Source organism: Rhopilema esculentum, chromosome 7, assembly GCF_057945365.1.
Source record: "Rhopilema esculentum isolate cy_ngs chromosome 7, ASM5794536v1, whole genome shotgun sequence".
NCBI classification, from domain to species: Eukaryota; Metazoa; Cnidaria; class Scyphozoa; order Rhizostomeae; family Rhizostomatidae; genus Rhopilema; species Rhopilema esculentum.
Genome location: NC_142821.1, coordinates 11,296,821 through 11,318,882, shown reverse-complemented (window position 1 = coordinate 11,318,882; position 22,062 = coordinate 11,296,821). Strand labels below are relative to the sequence as shown.

General features: G+C 37.6%; 2 protein-coding genes across 2 annotated transcripts in view; one reads left to right on the top strand and one right to left on the bottom strand.

Moving 5' to 3' along the window:
- The window catches only part of LOC148959985 (uncharacterized), a 17,156-nt gene extending 7,985 nt beyond the window's left edge, over positions 1-9,171 (top strand). The window contains exon 3 of the mRNA XM_089109514.1: positions 351-9,171. Coding sequence (XP_088965640.1) covers positions 351-654 — 304 coding nt within the window. The 3' untranslated portion in view covers positions 655-9,171. The remainder of the gene's footprint in view (positions 1-350) is intronic.
- On the bottom strand, positions 7,008-21,961 carry LOC135682995 (uncharacterized). Its single transcript, XM_065198122.2, has 5 exons — positions 21,816-21,961; positions 13,290-13,365; positions 11,664-11,892; positions 8,815-9,331; positions 7,008-7,773 (listed from the first exon to the last, which is right to left on the bottom strand). Exons 1-5 carry the CDS (start codon positions 21,959-21,961, stop codon positions 7,485-7,487), a joined length of 1,257 nt encoding a protein of 418 aa, XP_065054194.2. The 3' UTR covers positions 7,008-7,484.
- Positions 21,962-22,062: the final 101 nt, after the last annotated feature.

Genomic DNA, 22,062 nt, shown 5'->3' with positions numbered 1-22,062 from the left:
TCCAAAGTAACCGCTTCCTGTTTAAATCAGTGGTAGGTTTAGCGATTTGCGCCGATGCACCAACGGCCCAACTCGCTCTCGATGATGTGGGAACGTAGCCTCATGACTGATTTTCTGATGTCTAGGGCATGATTTCTGAGGGAACTTTTTGCCCTTCATTTTGTTGGTATTTTATTCACGAGTTAGAAAATAAATTGATACTACTAGATTTACCTACTACTGATACCATAATATAGCATTTCAAAAAACCTGCCTCACTTAGCTAAAGTATTTTATTTAGAGGAAAATAAATTCTGGCATTTTGTGCTGATCCAAGCTTTTTCTTACAAAGTATTCCATTTTCTATTCAGGACAAATTTTGCAGAGAGAAATGACATAGAACTGGAATCTGACCTGAAAGTCCATGGTGATGATCAAGAAGAGATGGAGGAGGTCCTTGGTAACTTGGCCAAGAAAAGAATTAAAAAACCTGGCAGGAAAGCTACATGGCACGAAAGCACCTTGAATGATGTGGTTGATATTGTTGTGTCAAGTGAATACTTTCGGAAAAGGCTGATATTTCAAAATACAAAGAACCAAAAAAATTCTGAGCTGTATGCTAGAATTTTGAAGGAGTTGAAGGATAGGGCAGCCAAAAGAGATGAAGAAATTTAATTCACCCCAGTCCAATTGCGCAATAAGTTCAAGAAACTTGTGTCTGAATGCAAGAAATCTGCATTAGCAATGAAAAGTGCTACAGGCATAAAAAGATTTCAAGATCAGAAAGGGTATGGGGCCTGGTTTGACAGGCTTTATGCATTGGTTAAAACCAGGGATTCTTGCCAGCCTGAATTGGCCACAAAGCCTTCCATGAATCGGGCAGTAGATGAATCTGCACTGTCAAGCGTACCAGATGATTCTCCAGGATCAGATTCAAGTCCACCATTGTTTGTTCAAATAAAAAAGACATCAATAAAAAAGGGAAAAGGGTCAACTGACGAGGTTGTTAATATGCTGAGAACTTTAGTAGAAAATGATCCATTGAAGGAATTCTTGAAGTTTGCCAAAGAAGAAGGGGAAAAAGCAAGAGAGCACGAGATGAAATTATTGCAAATGCTAATGGGAAGTCAAGCTCAACCACAAAGCACATCATATCAAGTTCCCACTGCCTATCAAGGTCACGCAGGTTTTCAGAATCCAGTAGGTTATCCTCAGAGTCAAGCAGGTTACCAATCTACACCACTAGATCACCAAAACCAGCAGAACATGACATTTAATCTGAATCTTGAGGAGAATGAGCTTTCACTCTATCAAAATCTGTGAAATTATCTCCTCAAATTAAATAAACAGTGAACTAAACATGCTTTTTAAACAGTTGTGTTGAATCTATTTTCTGCAACCCTGTAACCATGCTGCATATACAGTAAGTGCGTCATTTTACTCAAGATTTCTCCCAAAATGTGAAATTTTGGAAGGATGCAGAATGTGGGACGTGTTCCTAAGAATTCTTCCTTTGTGTTGCTTAACTTTATAAGCACCTGTACGTACATGTAGGCCATCCATTTTGTAATTCAAAGCAGTCAAAGATTATAAAATCTACTGAAATTGTGCACACTTATTTGCAGGGTAATAGGGTCAGAGGAAGTTACCTTTAAATTAAAGGCACACTATCGTGGCTGTGATTGGCTAGTTGTAATGTTCAAATCACTAACAAAGAACCTGTCCTCTAAATGATTACGAGGCCTTTATGCTCTTGGATCATACATTGTTTCGAGAAAAAAGGGAATCGGATCGTTTTCAGCTATCAACTGTCATAAATTTCAGTATACAGCATAATTACTAAAGCTTGCTTAATTCTATTTTATTGTCATTCACCCAATCAGTGCCTCGACAGTGTGCCTTTCACCAAACGTTTTTTAAGCTAATTGTTATAGATTCACTAAAGACATGATACTCCATTGTTTTACATGTTCTGTTTTTCTTCCCACACCTTTTCCATTATCATATTACGCACTTTAGTTGCTCGAGTTTTTGCTACATTCACCGTTCTTGAACTTTACGTCATCAGCAATATTTTCTCAATTGTTGTGCGGTCTCTTTTCTGGTTTGAGCTGGGATCAATCGTCAAATCTAACTTTTTAGGGATAGTGTCACCATTTTCTAAACATGCATTGTGAAGCACCATGCAGGCTAGTGTTTCAACTTTTGCTTCAAGTCGGTTACTTTCTGATTTTCTCGTGAGATACCGCCAGCGTCCCTTTAATTGGCCATATGCCCCCTCCACAATCATTCTGGCTCTGCTTAGGCGATAGTTAAAGTAGCGTTGTTTTTGACTTAGGACTGCATTATTGGTGAATGGCTTCATTAGTCATGTCTCAAAGGGAAAAGCAGAATCACCCAGCCAGCAAAATTGGAGAGATAGATACATTTTGCTCAATTTGACTGAAGTTGGGCAAAAAATTGCCTCCTTGTATTTTATCCCAGACGTTTGTTGACTGTAAAATGATTGAATCATGGGAATTTCCAGGAAAACCACAACTTCCCCGTATGAATCTATATTTTGCGTCCACCATTGACTTTAGGATGATTAAATAGAAATTCTTGTAGTTGTGGTATTCCTTGCACGCTTCAAGCCCCCAGGTGGACATTTGATGGGGATATGACATCCATCCACTGCTGCCCAGCTGAAGGGAAATTGCCACAATTCCTCCATGTCCAAGATTTTTCTTGTAAAATCATCATTCATTTTTGGCATGTATGCAGTAAGGCATTCGTCCCACATGCACGAAACTATTGCTTCATTTACTTCTTTAACAATGGTGGAGACTGTCGATTGGCCAAGCCCGGCCAATTCTGCGATAGTGTAAAAGTAATCACCACGGCCTAAGCGATACAAGCATAATCCCAAGCGCAACTCAGGTGAGATTGGGTCGTCAGAAACTACTTCACGCTCTAGTTTGTGACGAATTCGAGACAAAATGAAGTTAAAGGTCTTGCGAGATTCGCGAAATGTTCTTTTGAACCTATCATCAGAATAAATGTGCCAAACCCGACTCCACCAACCACTGTTTCTTGATAACCTTCTACATGAACGGGTGCATTATTTTTTATTCTGTGAGGTTAGCAGGGTGACTATAAGCAAGCACGCTTGAATCAATAGTCTTTGTCTTGACAGCGCTTTTGCAAAACACTCAAACAGTTTCCTCCGTCTTTCATTTCGTTCTAAAATCTTCTTGATTATGAATAATTTTGTTAAATTGTTGTTTCGAGGCGCCATTTTCATGCAAGAAAACCAAGTTGGAAAACCGCGCTAATTTTTAGTACTTCATGTAACTCTTGGAAAAATTAATTGGCTCGACCGATTTGGTTCGACGTTTGATTCAGTGCCGTGCCAACGTCGCGCCACCGTCGAACTTATTGCTATTAGGTTCGGCACATGACAGGCTCGACGTTTGACTAAGGTCTAAGGCCAATGGTTCTCGCAGCGAAATAAGGCTAGAACGGACACATTATCACCCGTTTTCATTTGATATCGGATTAGCGCAAACGCAATTCTTCTAATAATGACAGGAGGTCACTGACCACTGCGTCTGAAACGAAATTCAAAGTGGGGTGTGGCTGCTTATTGAATTGCTCCATATTCCGCACTCTATTATAAAGGAAATATAAACGCAACCGACGGCCTTGGAGATGGAGACAAAATGGGTTCAGGGCAGCCCCAAGTTTTCTACATTTCGGAAAATCAGATATTTTGGTATAAAAAAGACGAAAAAGCCGCTAAAACAAGAAACTCGGGTGATTAAATGCATTCACCTAAAAACCCCATGTCAGGACACAGGATGTCCAATGTAAAATTTTTATAATAGACTCATTTGTTAACTCGCCGTAAGAAAAGAGTACGAGGTATTCAGAACAATTTACGAAACCTCACTACTCCAAGCAAAAATATTAAAACACAAGTGAATGTTGAAAAATTCCCGAACTCACAAATTTTTGTGAAATTCCATCAACATGATTGGCTGGTTGGCATTATAATTTAGATACAAAGAATGAGAAACAGACTTTCCATATCTAAGTACATAATTAAAACAGAAACCAATTTCATGTTTGAAATTTGACGAATATTGGAAAATAATAGAAATATTGACTGTTTGCAGCTACAAAAAACCTGTTAGAAATGACATTTCATCTTTACATGAAGTACTTAAACTATTAGATTTACCACGTGCCTTTTAAAATGCAATATGACCGATTCCGTTTCATTGTTGAATATGTTAGGTATCATTTTCGCATACAATACTCTTCCGCGTAACTCTAACAAAACCCTCCCCAACGGTTTCTGTAAGGAAATGTCCTTGCGTGAAAATTTGATTGTAGGAAGCTTATGTTGAAATAATTAATGACGCAATATTTAAGAAAGTTTTAAGCAACAGTGAGTATGAAAATTTTTCCAGTGTATCAGGTCAATGGAGTATTTAACGTCAAATTTTATTTGTTTCTAAAAGTGGGTTTCAACCGATAATTTTTAGATTGCCATATCATCTTGATTTTTAGAACAGAATAACTGAGGATATGTGTCCAGGTTTCTTTTGTTGGGGCTATTATTCTAACTAATTGTCTGAGCCAATAAGAAAGTGCATTTTATGCGCATGCGCGTTAAAATGTAGGCTTTTGGACACATTTTAGTTCTCATCAATCTTCACAGATCACAGCATTCAATCGAAACAGTTATATATCATGCTTGAACCATATAAACGGGAGTCTCATTCTCAACCATTCTATTCAAACTCTTTTCTCTAAATTTCTTCCTCTTTTGACTGGAGAATGGCTTAATCCCACAAGAGACGCGAATTTTCCTACCACAGAACATAAAATAAGAAACTGCAAATCTTTAAAGGACAATGTTAGAGCAACTAGAGGGAGTCATTTTGGAATATTTGTGTGGTCGATCTACCCTTTGCTTTTCCACTTCTCAAATGCTTTTGTAAACACCACATTATAGATACACTTACTGGCTGGATAGAGGGGTTCCTATCAGGTGAATTATCGTTGCTGAAATGTAAACTACAATCCCGGACAAAAATGTTGAGACAAAATGCAATTTTTTAAATTTTCTCCTTTAATTTTTTTAAAAGAAGCTTCTTTAAGATCACACAATTGGCACCAATATGTTTAACGCTTCCAAGTACACTCCGTTTGATGTGCATGCAAAAAGGGTACTGTTGGCTTATGAGTGAATTAAATAACTTACAAATTGATCGTAAACATAACTAAGGGACCGGTCATTTTTAATGGTGGGGGCTGGGGCGGAGGATACTTTTGAAGGAGTGCAGTTACTTTCTTGGCCCCCCTCAAATTTATTCAGCTACAATGCTTCACCCCCTAAATCCAATAAGATGTTCTCATAGCCCCCTTCGCACAACATGGAAAGACAGCACATTTTCTGTCAAAAATATAAAGTTTACTGTAATACCATAATGCCTTCATTCAGTATGTCATAGCACAGAAAGTGTTGATGCATACGAGGCTCAGTTTTCAGAACCAGAAGTTGCAAACTGGCAGAACGTAAAAGAAAGGAATGCGACCATGGGCAGCTTTCAGTGAAAAACCAGATACCAGCTGAAAAGTCTCTGCAGTTCCTTGAAAATGTATTGGCAAAATTGAGATCTTCATGGCAGAAATCAAAACATTGGAAGCAACACGAATATTCATGGAACAGTCATGGAAAGAAAATGAATTATCTATCTTTGATAATTTAATAAAAAGGTCTGAATTTTGCGAAGGAGGTTTATAAAAGTTAGGGGTGATTTTCTCTTGAACCTAGCTATGCTCGAAAAACTGCTGGAGCTAATGTGCTCAGCAGCAAATTTAGCAATGCCAGAGCGAAACTCCTTGCAAAGGAAAATTAGAGAAAGAGCAAAAAAAAAGTTGAACGTGACTTGAGAAGCTCTTGTCATTAATTGGTGCCATGCTTCCAGGAAAGAAAAGTGAAGAAGTCAAGATGAAAATTGAGCAGGGAGATTTTTCATTTACTATTACAATAGCACAGTATGGTCCATTGAGCAGCAAAATGCACAGAGCAGGCCTCACGTTTTTGCTAGAAAAAAGGTGTGCTGTCTGATCAGGCAAAATTATTTGCAGAATATAAAATGTGAAATATAGTATGCTGCAGAGGCAAAAAAGAAAAGCTCTTAAAAGATAAGAAAGTGGGAAAGCAGCTGACAATCCTTGCTGCTTTTGGGGTAGAAAAAGCTCAGCAGCCAGATTCAAGCTCTGAATCGAGTGAAAATGACGTGGATTTATAACTAAAGTACCACAAGTGTGCAATACCACAAGCTTCAATCATGACAATAACTAGAAGGTATGATCCTTTAGTTTAACCGTTTTCAATTTTGACTGACAGCTTTGATGCTCCCCCTCTTGTTTAACATTATTTTACCTAGCCCCCCTTTAAGGCAGCAAAATTATAGATGGCCCCTCTCAATATCCTCTTTCCCACACTCCCCCCCCCCCCCCTGATCCTTGAAATGAGCTCAGCAGTTTAAATACACAAGCCAAATGTTCCACTTGGGCCCATCTTGTCTATGATTAGCTCAGCACAACATAGACTGCTTAAGGCTTTCAGCTTGAGTAATAATTACTAGGCGTAGACTGCTATTATTGATTTTAAAGAACTAATAAGTTTCTACCAAATGAAAATGCAAACAATATCTGATTTTATAGTTTTCTTTGTCGATCAGTATAAATGATACATCAACGTAAAAATGACTTAATTGATAACAAGAGTTATTTCTCTCGACTTTATACAACTAGCAAAACCTATGCAAGGACAATTTTCTGTAACAGCAACTTAACAAAGACACAATTTCCAGCAACTAAAACGGCAACTTTGCTCGACTGGACTTACAATGAAAAACATATGCTTTTAACCACATGACGCACACAAGCCTTAATGACACAAATTACGGCAAATGGACTAATAACAGCAAAAACCGCGATGACGCGATGACAAAAAAACTGGACTGACGTAAACATCCAAAAACATTTTTATTAACGATTGTTAACGATAACGAACCACAAACACGACGCACGACAGATGAAACTAGCTGTATAACAATTTACTATAATACAAAGGTTTCTTTAAAATACAATCGCTAACACTACGGGATATGTTTCTCTGAGGGAGCTAGAGGGCATGGAAGGATTCATCGTGGATGGACATACTTTAATAACTTGCGTTATGCAGCCGATACTGTGTTTATAGCCCAATCAGAAGAACTTTACAGCGCCTTCTAGACAAAGTGGTGATAGAAATGAACAGTAAAACGTATTGAATTCACTTTCAAAGACAAAAAATAATTGGAACTTGGGGAAGCTATTTACTTAAAATGTAAAAAGGTCCCTCTATTTCCGTTATATGTGCCGAAGATGGACACACAGAAAAGGAAAATTAACTGCAACGTAATAGACACCGTCTCATATTACATATCTTCTAGATACTTCGTTTACTGCCATACATCTGCATATCTTGCTTTGACTAGCCCTTGCAACTCCCTACATGCACTGCAGCTCTTGCCTCTTTTAGGCCCACAGCATACATCCTTTCGTGACGTACCTTTAAGTACCATTCTGCCACAATAAAAATTTTCGTTCTTAGTACTTTGTTTTGAAGGATGTCCCACTCTGTTTACATATGTCCCTCGCGCAAGGGACTGCGTGACGACATCCAATTTCATGCATGCATTGCAATTACAACCTGTTTCTGGCCCACACTGGGCACCACTGCATGAACATCTAGGTGGAAATAAATAGATATTGCTATAAATGTTAGGGATATCTGTTTTAAAAAACGAGAGATCAAAAAATTGTCCTGCAATAACTTTCTCTGGCATTACTCTTTAAAAAAGGCAACCACTGCTTTAGTTAGAAGGGTAAAGCCGTCCTCATTTGAAAGCTGCCTTTGACTAGTGGCATTCAAAATGGACTATATTGGACTGGAATGTGGACTCAAACGGTGATTTTGCCGCATATATTATATGAACCTAGAAATTCAACACACACGCCGAGAAATACGGTAACGGATTTCTTCTACCAGAAAAACATATTCCATCTATTTATATAGGCCACTTTTGAATAAAATCTTCACTTTCACTGAGAAATAAACGAATACTGCGGCTCACCTTCCTAGAGAAACGATACTTTTGAAGGAATACGTCAATCCGACCACCAACGGCCTCTGTTCCACCAGGACCGGAGCTTAGATCAAAATTTTGACACTAAAATCCTTTCCAAGAAGTCAACAGCGTAAGAAAGTATTCTTCCTCATTGCAGACAGCCAGGCGATAAAATATTTAACTCCCCAAATATAGACTCCAGATTGAAAAGTGGTCTTAGATCCCCAGGGGGGGGGGTACTCCCATTGCAGGGGGTCCAGTCGATATGAGGGTCTTACCAAAAGGCTACCAAATGGCCCAGTTTTGATTATAACACAACGGCTTAGTTTAGCTTGCAATTTATTTTAGACAATGAACAAGGTTTTAACTTTCCCGAATCAACAACAGTCAGTGGCGAAGAAATTTGTCAAAAAAGAAACAGGCGCGTACAAAGAAATGGATGCTACCAATGACATAATCCCTGTCCTTATGCTACCATTTGAGGGATATTTAAAAAACACTACCATTTGAGGGAAATTTTTTAACATTTTAGCTTTGGCCCTCATTGACTGTGACTGGAGCCCTCTGTTAGGCCGTAATGGGAGTAACCCGCTCCCGGCTTGGATCGTTGAATAGGTGTGTTATCGAGAAGTCAAAAATGATGATAAGATAGACTACATACTCTGGATCGTCTAGTGGTTTTCCGCAGTAGAATTTCCCAGTTTTCCCCCGGTGACATGCATCGCCATTTTCGTTCTTCTCTGTTGCCGTTCTGTCCAGCTCTTCACTTTCGTTGCATTTCACAACGCAGCGTATGACCTCGTCCTCGTGGACTTTGAAAAGATGTTGAGACAAGTCTTTTTGCAAACAAACCTCATTACATTCTTTAAACAAACATCGACTAGGCCTATATTGACAAATGGCAATATGCTCTTTCATGCTACTTTTTGGCATGGTCTCAGTACACCCTGAATGACTACACTGTGTTGGCAAAGTACCAACTATTCTTCTTGTCACGTGGGAAATGCATATTAAAAAGTTACAGTTGCAAAAAGAGCAAGCTTGGTCGGCCAGTGCTTGTAAGCAGGCAGCACAGAAGACGTTGTGGCAGCAGCTTGTCTCTACGGCATCTTCTGGGATACCTCCACATGCAGAGCAAACCATTTGACTAAACATTGCATCTTGTGCCTTTGTTATAGCTGGAAAAGAGCAGTTAGAAGGTTATATGAATACTTTTAATACACTAATTCTTTTATAAGAAACAAAGGTCGATGTTTAGTGCTCTAGTTTCTTAATGTTCTGGAAATTTCAATACTCATGGTTTTTTAAGAGTTTCTTAATAATGATGTCATGAATGATGTTATGAAATGTTCGTGACCTTTTTTATCACGTCTAGAGATTTGCTTCCGTGCTGATGCTGTATTTAGACGTGGGAAAAATATTTTTATCCCTTGTATCTTACATTCTAGGCCAACAGGGCAATCATGTTCTTGGATTTTACAAAATTTCGTTGTTCGCAGTTTTGTCACGATTTTTTGGTTTCTTAGTTTATTTGCTTCGAGTACTGAAGTTCTTCAATTTTTTTGACTGCTCAGTACTCATTTCTCATAGCCAGTTTCTTATAGAAAGGTGAGTGTAGCACCTTATGCTCTACTCTAGCTATGTTGGTTAATTTCTTGAATAATTCCAAACTGTAAATGCAGCGCATGCCAGCATGTCGCTAAAATTTCAGCTTTTATGAATTGGTTTATATATTTTGGTTGTTGTGTGCTTGAATAGTACGAGTTACGATGGTGGTTGGATGAAAAGAGTTGTGTTTCGAGATGACTGATTAATGCTTTCTTATCTTTCATGGCGACGAGGTTGGCATTAACGGAAACAAATTTTGGAGACTATTGTATTTCTTATTCTGAGGGGGATGTTATGTTGTTGTGGTTGTTGTTGTTGTTGTTGTTGTTGTTGTTGTTGTTGTTGTTGTTGCTGTTAGCCTGTGCTCCAGACCCCTAATGTGAAAGTAGAAGTCTAGGACCTCTACTCTCAAGTTAGGGGTCTGGGACACAGGCTAGTTGTTGTGTGCTTGACTACGAGTTACGATGGTGGTTGGATGAAAAAAGTTGTGTTTCGAGATGACTGATTCAAACTTACATATCTAACATCCTTTAAGTATAACAATGTAAAAATATCCATTTATGTACATTTAATTATTTATTCATTTATCCGTTACGTATTAGTTTGCTTTGTACATATGATATTGTATATAGTAAGCTAGAAGTAAATGATCGATGTAAAACAAGTAAACAAAAAAGTCGCAGACAGTAAACACCAACATCAGAGATACTACTATTAAACATTTTGACTCGAATAGATTCTTATATCTATCTACCAATGTACTGAATGCCTTATAAAAAGAAGCTTAACATCATTGTGTAATGATGTGATTGTTGAACAGAAGTTAGGTGTTTCACGTTCTGAAAATGGTTTTATTGGAAATAAAAAACTCCTCGTTTTTTGTCCGTATCTGCTTCAAAACTCGGGTGCCTATTTTTGGTTGACACGCCTGCTGCCATGTTTACCCTGTGCTAGGCCATCTAGCGTAAGTTTTGTATGGCCAAGATGATGCAAAGAAGTAAATTTCTTATTCATCTATCATAATCTCCGTTCGCCATTCATTCGCAAACAGTTTTTCTAGTATATTGTAATCTTAGCGTTCCAAATTTTCACAATACATTAAGGGCACGTCCTGTCTGTTTGCAAGTTCAAAATTGAGAATCCGGAGCATTGGGTGCTGATTAGAACAAATGCAGAGGAGTTCCAAAGTGATGACGTCACAAAATTATATTTTTAGAACAAAATTATATTTTTAGAACAAAATTATATTTTTAGAACAAAATTATATTTTTAGAACAAAATTATATTTTTAGAACAAAATTATATTTTTAGAACAAAATTATATTTTTAGAACAAAATTTTTTTTTATAACAAAATTATATTTTTAGAACAAAATTATATTTTTATAACAAAATTATATTTTTAGAACAAAATTATATTTTTAGAACAAAATTATATTTTTAGAACAAAATTATATTTTTAGAACAAAATTATATTTTTAGCTGGATTGCTACATGAGTGCAGATTATTTATCAAATCATTGTAGTTTTGAAAACATTTTAATTGATTTTGCACTTTAATGCTGTTTATTTTATGCTGGTCTTTCAGATTATGTTGTCAAAATTCAGAAATTCTAAAAATAATAATCTCTGAATATGTCACTGAATCAGAGACAATGTAGGCGGTTATATCAAAGCTGTTTTCAAAGGTCAGGCAGCAAGCACATCGGAGCCTGGGGAGGGAGGGGGGTGGTGGGGAATAGCACCGCACCTTTTTGCTGCAGTATGATATTCAGGCTGTTTGATCAAAGAAAATGATGGAAAAACAACAATAAATGTTGGCCAAGGTCAGCTTGGCATAATGCCGTTGGTCAATCAACTCGAGGTGTTAAATAGACTTTTTACTAACTGAAATGATGCTTACGAGTATCTGTAGGCTCATGGCATGATGCTCTTTTGTCCTGAGTAAAAGATCCAGAACATTTTCTATCAGCCATGGAAATATATTCACCAAAGTCATCATTTTCTTTGCATATTTTAAATGCAACTTCTAGAGTTAATGGTTGCTTTAAAATTTTGAATGGTTCTTTGCAGCCATCGACAAGCTTCTTCAACGAATCGAATGAAATCGACTTCTCTTGGCCATCTAGCCTCTGCCAACGAAAACAAACATGTGTTTTCTACAGTTATATAAATTGGTCCGCAAGTTTGAAGAATGACATTTCAAATCATCAAAACGATAGGGTTGTTCAATAGATCTATAAACTAGGGCCTTTATGATAAAGCCACGGTGGCAGGACACCCAGGGGGGGACTCACTACTTTTCTATAAGGGGGGTCTATGTCAGCAATTTTTTGTTGACTCCCAAATATTGAGTTACAGTTTTGAAGAACCCCAAATATTGAGTCTCAAAATTTTGAGACCCTAAATATTGTTGCAAATTTTAGACTACCATCACCTTTGTAAAAGTTTCTTGAATATCACAACATTTTCAGTCTTATTTCAATTTTCTTAATACCCTAAACAATAAATAACCAAAAGATATGTTTCAAGATCTTAAATCCCTTTCGTTAAGTTTTGGGGCCTATGACTCAAAAGCTCTTGCACAACCGGCATGCTTAGCGGCTGCTGTCTTGAGAAAATTTATTGCTTTTTGTATTTTTACGCAGTGTGATATTAGGCCGGTTTTGGAATTATAATCACAAAGCAAGAGCCTTTAAGCCTCCATCTTGAAACATCTTTTAGTCCGTGGATAGGCAGGGACGCCTGCAAAAGATTAGGGCAGGAGGGGCAGTGTTGGTGCCGATGACAAATCATTGAATTTGTCTATTAACATAATCGAGCATTCCTAGGTGGGAGGGGGCGAGGGTAGGGTAATATAATAGAACTATTAACTTGAATATGTGCCACTCATACAGCTGGGTTTTTTACCAACAAAGATTCTAAACATAAAGAAAATGTTGGCGAACTTATCCATAAATGAAAATGGTTATTAAATGGCTTTGTCACTCACTATTCACAATATTTGGTTTTATAAAAATCATAGCTGTTATAAACGGGCTGGTTGTAAAATTTTGATTGCCCGCTAAGTTTTTATACCGATTTATCCTCCTTGGGTTCCTGGAGTACTTCTGAGGGAACACATCTTTTGTTTATCATTTATTATCTTTGCCGCTCTCCCTATGTGGCCGACCTTGTCACAGACAAACTTTTCCTTCTCTGCATTTTTGTGCTGGTGTTATCATCTTTATAGTATTTTCTAATAGATATTAACATAACGAGAGAAGTCAAAGTAGTCATCATATTTCAGGGCACTTCTTGCCCCCTCTGCCCCTCTTCGAAGAGGGCAGGTGGTGCAGCTGCCTCTCCAGCCCCCCTTGTGTAGGCGCCCCTGTGGATAGGGGCACATTTTCAGTTTAATTTCTAAGGGCCCTAAGTGCTTAGACCATTGCAGTGTCAAAATATTTTTTAGCCCTTCTTGACAAGCAGACTATATTATTTTACTACAATTGACATAGAAATAGATAAAACATATTTTAAAGTACTTTACCCTAACGCATATGGAAACTTTCCCTGTTTCTTGGTCCTCGGTCAGCTTGTAGTTTGACATCATTGGGCCGTCAACACTGCAAATAATGGTAACAAATATCCCTTAAACTTTGTATTCAAGAAAAATAAAAAACTTAAGATGAATTATATTGCATTGAAATTTAATCAAAGTATTGTACTCTCAAATAACGAGTTTAATAATAGTTTTCTTATCAGACCTTTTAGCTCTTGTTATAATCAGTTGGTTAAAAGGTTATCGGTCTACTTCATTTGTGAATTATTATCCGATTTTTTTAGCAAAACTTCTTGCTTTTCTTCCATTCAAAGATGCTGTAGTCTGGCGAAGGAGAATGACACTATGTTTCAGACAAATATCAAAATTGGGACGGAATCCAATAACGGGAAGAAATAGAAACAAACAATCTTTTGGTGGTACAGCTTGAAAATGGCTTTGAAAGAAGCACAAATTTGAGTAAACTAAAGCTTTTCGTCTGACACTCTTCAGAGTTTAAAACGTCAGAGCATAGATCGAAAACTCTACGCTAAGAAATATATCTACCCAGTTGTGGATCGAAATAGGCCAATCAGAAACACGAGCACATGACTGTATAGGTTGACCAATCAGTGCCGCTGGCCTATTGAGAACATTACCAATGGAGTCCTAGGTGAAAACGAGCTCCATTTGTCTAAACAATAGCGGTTTTTTCGTGCTTATGTAGATAGATCCCAAAACTGCTAGATGGAACGACGATCGGGCTTTACCAATAATCCGAAACATATCGCCATTATAGTTTTTTGCACAATCTGGGTTTTCCAGTAAATGCTGCCCGATAGCAGAATCGCAGGTTTTAGTTGTAATTTTAGATTTGCAAGACCGAGGTGGCTGTTCTCTTTGGGGATGTGTTTTGTTTCCAATATTAGATTATTAGATGGAACGTGTTGTTTTATCCTATCCTCCAATCTTTGGGTAGTGCGTCCTACGTGGCCAGAATCACACTGGCACGTAAATTCATATATAACGGAACTCTTTTGTGTGGCAGGAACGCAGTCCTTTTGAATGGATGGAAGGGCCTTTTTTGTACAGTAAACAATACTAAATGTTTGCTTTTTTCAAATTAAAATCAATAAAAGAAGTCATCGTGTTACAAAATTTCAAGCTGGCAGGAGAAAATAGGAGGTGTACCAAATTATGCTCAAAGTAATTTTTATCTAACACTGCTTAAAGCCCAGAACAGGCAAATTTCTTTCTCCCGCTTTCTCCTGCGTTCTCGATGACTTATAACAAGTGAAAGGAAGCAAAAATGAGGCCATATGTCGGCCTCGTAGTGATTCTACGATGAGCAAAAATGACTTGTAGAAAAAATCACTCGATAATTTTTCCATTTTTTTCTTCTGGATTTTTGCCACGATGAGCCACGAGGCTTGGGCAGAAAGAAGAACGGGACCCGCAATGATGATTTTTGTTGTTGTTGATGTGAGGAATTTGTTATAACTTTTTTAGGCCCTTGGGATTGTTTCCTATGAAACAACTTTGCTTATTTCAAGAAGGCAATATTCTAAGGTGCAGTCAGGGCCCACGCAACTGGGAGGGGGGGGGGGGGCGGGTGGCAATGGCCTCCACTTTTCTGCGAAGCAAGTAGTTTTAAAGCTGCAGTAAAGCCTTTGCTAGCTTTGGCCCCCTCCAACTTTTAAACTCGTGGTGCAGGCCCTGGCGATGATGACCAATTTGTACAGTGATAAAGAAAAATATGCAGGAATGAATTTGAATTTGTGCAGTGATTAAACTTTCGAAAAATATCTATTTATAATCATGATGTTCAAAGACCGAGATACAACTTTTTGTTTGGGGTGGGGGGCAGCCCTGATAAATAAGTGTAGAAACAGCAATATCTTACAAAATAAAAGTATTTTACTTGTACCAGTTAGGTTTTTGAGGGGGGGGGGCCACCCCGGCCCCCGGTATTTCGGTTCTTGATGATGTTTAATATGAAACATGAGCTCTTCTTATATAATTACTACTGGCTGCAAAACTTAGCAATTTTCTAACTTTATCGCTTGGTCTTTGATCGACGTGCAACGGATTTGTCGTGAATTGTTTCAAAATAATGACAACCGATGCTCTGATACTTGATCAAAGCCTCATCAGGGGCGAATCCAGAGCAAATTCGAAGGAGGGGCAGTTGGTAGCGGGGGCGCTGAAAAGTTTTCCGAAATTGGTGACGAGAGTACGCTGTATACAATAATTTCAGACCCTAAATACTGACAGAAGGCTCTCTAATCACGTAGCCTGTGTTCCAGACCCCTAGCTTGTAAGTATACTCACGTTCTAAAGGAAATTTTCACAATAATTGTGCTAGACCGTTTCCAAAAAGGAGTGCTAGACTTGCTTCAGCTCGATGAGGGAGGGGCAATTGCTCCTAGTTGCCCCCCTTAAATCCGCCACTGAGCCTCATTTCCGTAACAAATAGGTCACAAGGACATTTTTGTCTGGAGCTTTGTTGAACTCTTCCCAACCACCAGGAAGGTGTTTTTAGCCCAACCTTTGCATTTCTGACAAATTTTGTTGCTTAAAAGTTAAATTTCTTGCAGTGTATAGTTTTTGAAATAATTAAAGGTTTTTAAAAAATAGAAAGCCCTTTTAAGGAAGTTAATTGGTTCATAGGAAAGAGACAAAGTGATATGAAAACATCCATAGGACAAGGACTATCCTATCCTGATAAGCTAATCAATGTAGCTTAGGTTGTACGGCGATCAGTAATGATCAAAAATTAATATAATTAAATGACGCAAAACTAAAAATATGAATCTGTGCAGTGATGAAAATTTTTTAGAATATTGCCTGATTTCAAGACCAGATCCAAATCCTTGCCAAAATTGTTGGAGCTTTTGCGCAAAGCTAAAGGGGGGTCAATTATAAGAGGACCAAAAGCCGCAGAACCTTGCAAAAATCAACCAAATGCCGCAATCCGCAATGAAATTAAGCGCGAAGACGCGGCCACGATAGCAAAAGAGGCCCTATAAGGGGTTATTGTTATACAACCAGTTTTGCATGTTTTGTTTGTAGTAAACTAATTGTGTTGTGTTCCAATGTTTGCGTCAGTACTGTTGTTTGTCGCCTTGCCATCAACATTCTATGTTGTTGCATCATCCCATCGCCACTATTGTTTTCATCAGTCCCTTTGTTTGATATAATAATCGTGTTTAAACATAATTAGGGTGTGTTTGTCATGTGGTATATTTGCTGTACCCTTGTTCGTAAATTCAGTCGAGATGAAGTTGTCGTTACCTTTAGTCGTGTTAAAGTTGCCGTTACGCGAAATCGTTATTGTGGAGTCGCCGAATATTTGTAGTGTCAGGCTTTGATACATCCTCGTTTTTGTTCAAATTTATTGCTGCCGTTTGGATATCGAATAGAAATTTTGTACATTTTTTGTTGTCCTTCTTTCGTCTACGTTTATCTGTAAAACCTTATAGTTTTATATTATTGAAATATGAAGTAATTAAAGTTTTCGGGGAGAGAATATGACTATTTAGATTTTTTGGTTTTGAAATAACTTTGGTTCCCAGTATGAAATATGAAATAACAAAATAACTGAATACATCTTTTAATGTTGTGTTGGAATTTTCTATTTGATAACAGCATTGAATCGAGTGACTTTTGATATGTAGAGCTTTTAGGATACCATATTACGCCTGGGTTGCTCTTTTAAATTTTCAAATTTTTTTTGGACATTTTCTCACAGGAGGCGCTTAAAAGAAGAGGCGGCTTTTCATACTTCATGATTAGTAAAAAAGCCAATAGCATAGAATCTACCGCAAATAGTTTTGCCTTATATTATCTCATCAAAATAGACAAAAATACCAGATAAAATCATAAAAGTGTTTTTATCTACCTTAATTGTTCCAAAACTTTGTACTATGAATTCTTTCTAATACAACTTAACAACAGTATTGTAAACCATTTAAGTTGCAGGATTGATTTGCTGATAAAATCTGTCTTCTAAATTTTCAAATCGCCAAACAGATATTGTTCATTTTTCAATTTTTTTTATCTGAGTCTAGACATGTTTTCCGCAAGGTTATTCTTATTTTAAACAAAATAGACGAAGACTGGCCCCTTCAGGTTGTACCCCCCACGCAAAAGACTTTAGACTATCAGTTTTGATACGTGTATGTTTTTCGAGTTTCTTTAGTTGTTCCCCAAAAACAAGTTGAGCAAAACAAAGATAGATTTCTCATCCAGTGTCCTTAGATTCCCCTCAAAAGTACCAAAGGATCACCACAGTTCCGAAGAGAATCAATTCCCTATTTTTACCCAAGTACGGGGCCCTTTGGCTATTTCTGGACATATTCTTTACACATTTTCAATATTTTATCTGCAAAGTTTGGTTTTGAGGACTCAGTCCATTTTGTATGTGAGTCGGTCCCATGTGTCCTGACATCTCCTAAAAACTTTCTACTTTGGGGGTAGAATGGAACATTTGACAATTTCGAAATACTTTACTTTGGTAATTTGAAATATGAATTATTTGTAAGATATCATCATGAATTATGAAATAATATCGTCCCCTCTTATAGGGCCTCGCAAAGCATCACGAGACACCAAAAGCCATCTACTTGAAAAGGGGGATAAGAAGTAACTGTTTCTAATGGTCCTCACTATATTTCGCAGCAAACTATCGTTGTATCAATCCAAACATTTTTAAACATTTATTGACACATCAACGTGTTTGTACCCAAGTATTTTTCACATCCCAACTTTTTTTAGAATACCTAATTTTTGCAGAGCCACAACATTTTTTAATTATTAAAACTCGCATTTTTCTTGCTTTGAACAAAACTCAAGTAAACCAAAAACTTGATTCTTGATGAAGCTTGAGCGTTGCATTATTCTTAAACTATTCTTGAATTTCAGCGATTTAAAGCCTTAATATTCTTATAGACTATTTTCTTATAAAAAGTGTGTACCCTGAATCATATGAATGGATTAAAATTCGAAAAAAGCTAGCCCTACTCAAGCTCTACTGAATAAATCGGTTATTGAACCTCACTGCGCAACCTAACTGTGCCCTGACTCTGAGCCGACAAGGAAGATAGTCTCTTTTGCTATTCGACCCTTCCTTGTATCACTTTTCTCGCTTCTTAGAAATAGAAACAGTTTCATGAGTTATTGAAAAATTAATTGAAAGCTGAAAACATTGCCTCTGCAGCTAGATAAAATCCAATACATGAGCCGAAAAATACATTTATTGCTATGCATATGAAAAATTAGAATTTTTTGCTCAATTGTTTATCGACAACAATACGTCCTTAATCTTAACAAAACGTCTCGACAGATTTACCACTGGAGACAGCACCATGGTTGCCGTAGAAGGACGAAAAATCATTTTGAGTGTAAGTTATTCAAGTTTACTGGAAAATGGACCTTTTGAAGCAATTTTGCTTTTACAAAAAAATTGGATGGTTTCTCTGGAACAAAATCTCTCACATTGAGTGGTTGGGGCAAAGTCTTGATATCAGGACTAATAAGGAAGGCTGGGAGTTGGGAATAAAAAAGGAACATTTCCATAAATGCTGAAATTGGTTTTGCCGAAATGCTCCATAGGGGAGACCATATCTTTGGTACAGTAGTCTTTGTGCTCCTTGAACGATAAAATCTGATTCAATGTTTTCGCTGATCATATCATTGTTATAATCCAATGTTATCACTTTATATGTTAGAAGATTGGGCAATTTCATCCCCTCGTGCTAATTTTAAATATTTATTTATTTATAAAGATTTGAATACTTCCTTTCTCTTGGCCCTATCCTCTAAAATCGTGGTTATTTTCTTAATATAATCAAAAATGTTTCAAATAAGGTCCTCGTTTCCATTGAAGGAACTATGTCACAGAATAGGAATTAGGCAGAAGGGGAACTCCTGCCTATCAGGTGAAGCCTGAAAAAACTTGCGCCTGGGTTAACTTATACGAGGCTTAGAATATCGGGGAAATTTTAAAAAAGAATGAAAGTAGACAACTTTATTTGAGACGAAATGCCCCATGATAGTGAACAAATTCAATTATGTATAATAATTCGTTTATATCTGATCAATGAATGATAATTTTGTCATGGCTAAGTTCGTCTAATGAAATCGAGGTTAAAGGGGAATTAAGGAAGTCTATTGTTGACTCAGGCTTCAAAAACAACAAAGGAACCGACGAGAGTTACCCTTCTGCCTATTTCCTATTCTGTGACTATGTTTTGTTTATTTTGATCTCTTCGTAGCGGGAGGACGTGATTGTAAAAACTCTGCCCATATAATTCCTATCATAAAATAAGTGGAAATGTAAGGAGGTAACATAAGAGTTTGTATAAAGTTTCTGGCAAAGACTTAAGATGATTTTATATTGCTTGATAGTTGTATCAGGTTGTTTAGAAGCATCCCTCTCTTCTTTCGTGAAGTAAGGATGCTATGACAGTTCATATGAGACAGATTCATCTATATAAATTTTTGCACCTTGTACATACATGTAAAGGTTGTGCATTCGCGCAGTGATAAGTAATGTAAAGCTTGGTTCAAAAACCTTTTAAATCACAAGTTAATTGTAATTTTGTTTTTTTAATATGTTGTGCGGCCCGTTATGCTTACGAGCAAATTATGACACCATATAAAACCTCAGCCTTCAAAATTTCTTGGGGCTAACTGCCACCTTGGCCCAGCTCGCTTTGCAAGACCATGTCCACAACATTAGGATTGATGATTTCTTAATTGTTTAAACTTTTTAATAATATCCAGTTCAGTTATATCTAGTTGCCTTGTCTGTAAAATTATCTTCTGAAAATTCACTAGTCATGAATATTACGTCAACCCCTATTATTATGAATTAATTGGGACTGACCATCCCTTGAATCATTCTGGTAACTGTACGTAGATATTTTGTCCGCCTTGCGGAGACAATGTTCTTCGAAAACATTTGACTCGTGTTAAAGAACTCTATGACACCATATAAAACTGCCGAATATTTCTTGGGGATCCTATTTGTTTGTTGGCCCAGTGGGAGGTACGGCCCTGCTTACAAGGCCATAGCAACCACGTAGCTGTAGGTGTCGGCTAGGGGGGGGGCAAACTCGAGCAAGAACCATACCTGAGGGGGGCAGGCTTTAAAACAAGAAAACAGATATATAACAAACAGATATATTTGGACAAAATCAAGATCATGGATTTATAAATATGCCAAATTTTCAAAATATCATTTGGAAAGACTGTAGCCAGAGGGGGCAAGCTGTTGTCAAATTTTCATTTGGGGGGCACAGCCCCCCGTGTCCCCCCTGCAGCTACGTGGCTGGGCCATAGAGGTACCAGTTACACTATATCACTGTGTTATCCTACCTCTTTGGTATGGGCACTATTGTTTAAATTTCCTCTCCCTCTCTTGTCCTAACTGACAACAATGACTGACAATAGCTTGTCCATTCTTACGTTTCTCCTATTCGACATGGAGCTCTTTTCAAAACCTTTGGTGTAAAGTGAAAAGCCTTGACGCGGACCGTATTTCATTTGAAAGCCGCAACCGTATTAAAGAGGCCGTAAACCGTTGCGAATTTATACCGAAAGACGCAAGACGCACCTTTTGTTGAAACCGCAGTCCGTAGATAAACCATGTTTAAATCCGGAGGCCGCAGGTAAAAATAGGGTCCAAGCCGTGAAGCCGCAAACCTATAATAGGCCCCCCTAAAGCTTTTTTTAAGAACCATAAAAGCGGGTAAAAGAGGTTTGTGATTGTACACAGGGATTTAAAATAAACCTAGTCTACATAGGCCCTATTCGCACTGCAAATATGATACTGTTTGTCAAACCCGATATTCTCACGCCAATTAAGAAACCTTTTTAAGATTGACAAAGTTTGTCAGACTTCTTGATCGCATTAGGCAGTTTTCTGAGATGTTGTATTGTTATCTAACACGTTATCAGGTTGCCATTAAGAAATTGTACCTTTTTAAATTGTGACATGATTTCAAATAGCACCCTGGACTTTTTTATTGGTGTTAACATAATTCTGACATGTCCATCGAGTCACCCGCTGGTTATCATAGATTTTCACGAGATTGTGATGCTCCAGAGCTCTACGACGGAACCTTTGACCAATTAGTCGAAACGTTACAATTTGTCGGATTTCAGATTTCGCTGTTCGCACTCTACCAATTAAACTACTTCCTGACAAACCCTTGCCGCCTTTGAAGATAGAACAATAAGAGATAATCATTGTCAGGTTTCTAGGTGCAGTGCGAATAGGGCCATAGGACCATAAAGGCGGAAGAGCTGTACTAAATTCTTCCGGGTTGCAGGGTGAGTATGATGTTGGTCATCGCAGCGTGCAGACTGCAAAGGATTAAAACAAAATAAAAAACCATCCCCTTTTCTACTTTCGGTCAGTATCGCATTTAACGTGCATTTAAACACATCAAAATCAACTTGCAGGAATTTTTACGAGCCTAAACAACCTTCAAAAACAGCATTCAAAATTCAAACAAAATTTTGACTCACAGAACAGAAAGAATTTTTGTATTCACCAACGACTCGCTGTCTCGTATTAAAAATGACCCAGGTTTGCCAGCATCCAGCAAAAATTTATAAGCATCTTTTCTAGAAATGCCTCTGTGGTAACAAGTTATTTGCTCTTTTCGTTCCATACTGAACTTCCGTTGTAATAAGATCGCCTTGTCATAAAGACTTGTTGGAATCGTCGCGCGTCAAATTACATTGCCATTGCCAAAGGGGCCCTTGTGCAGTA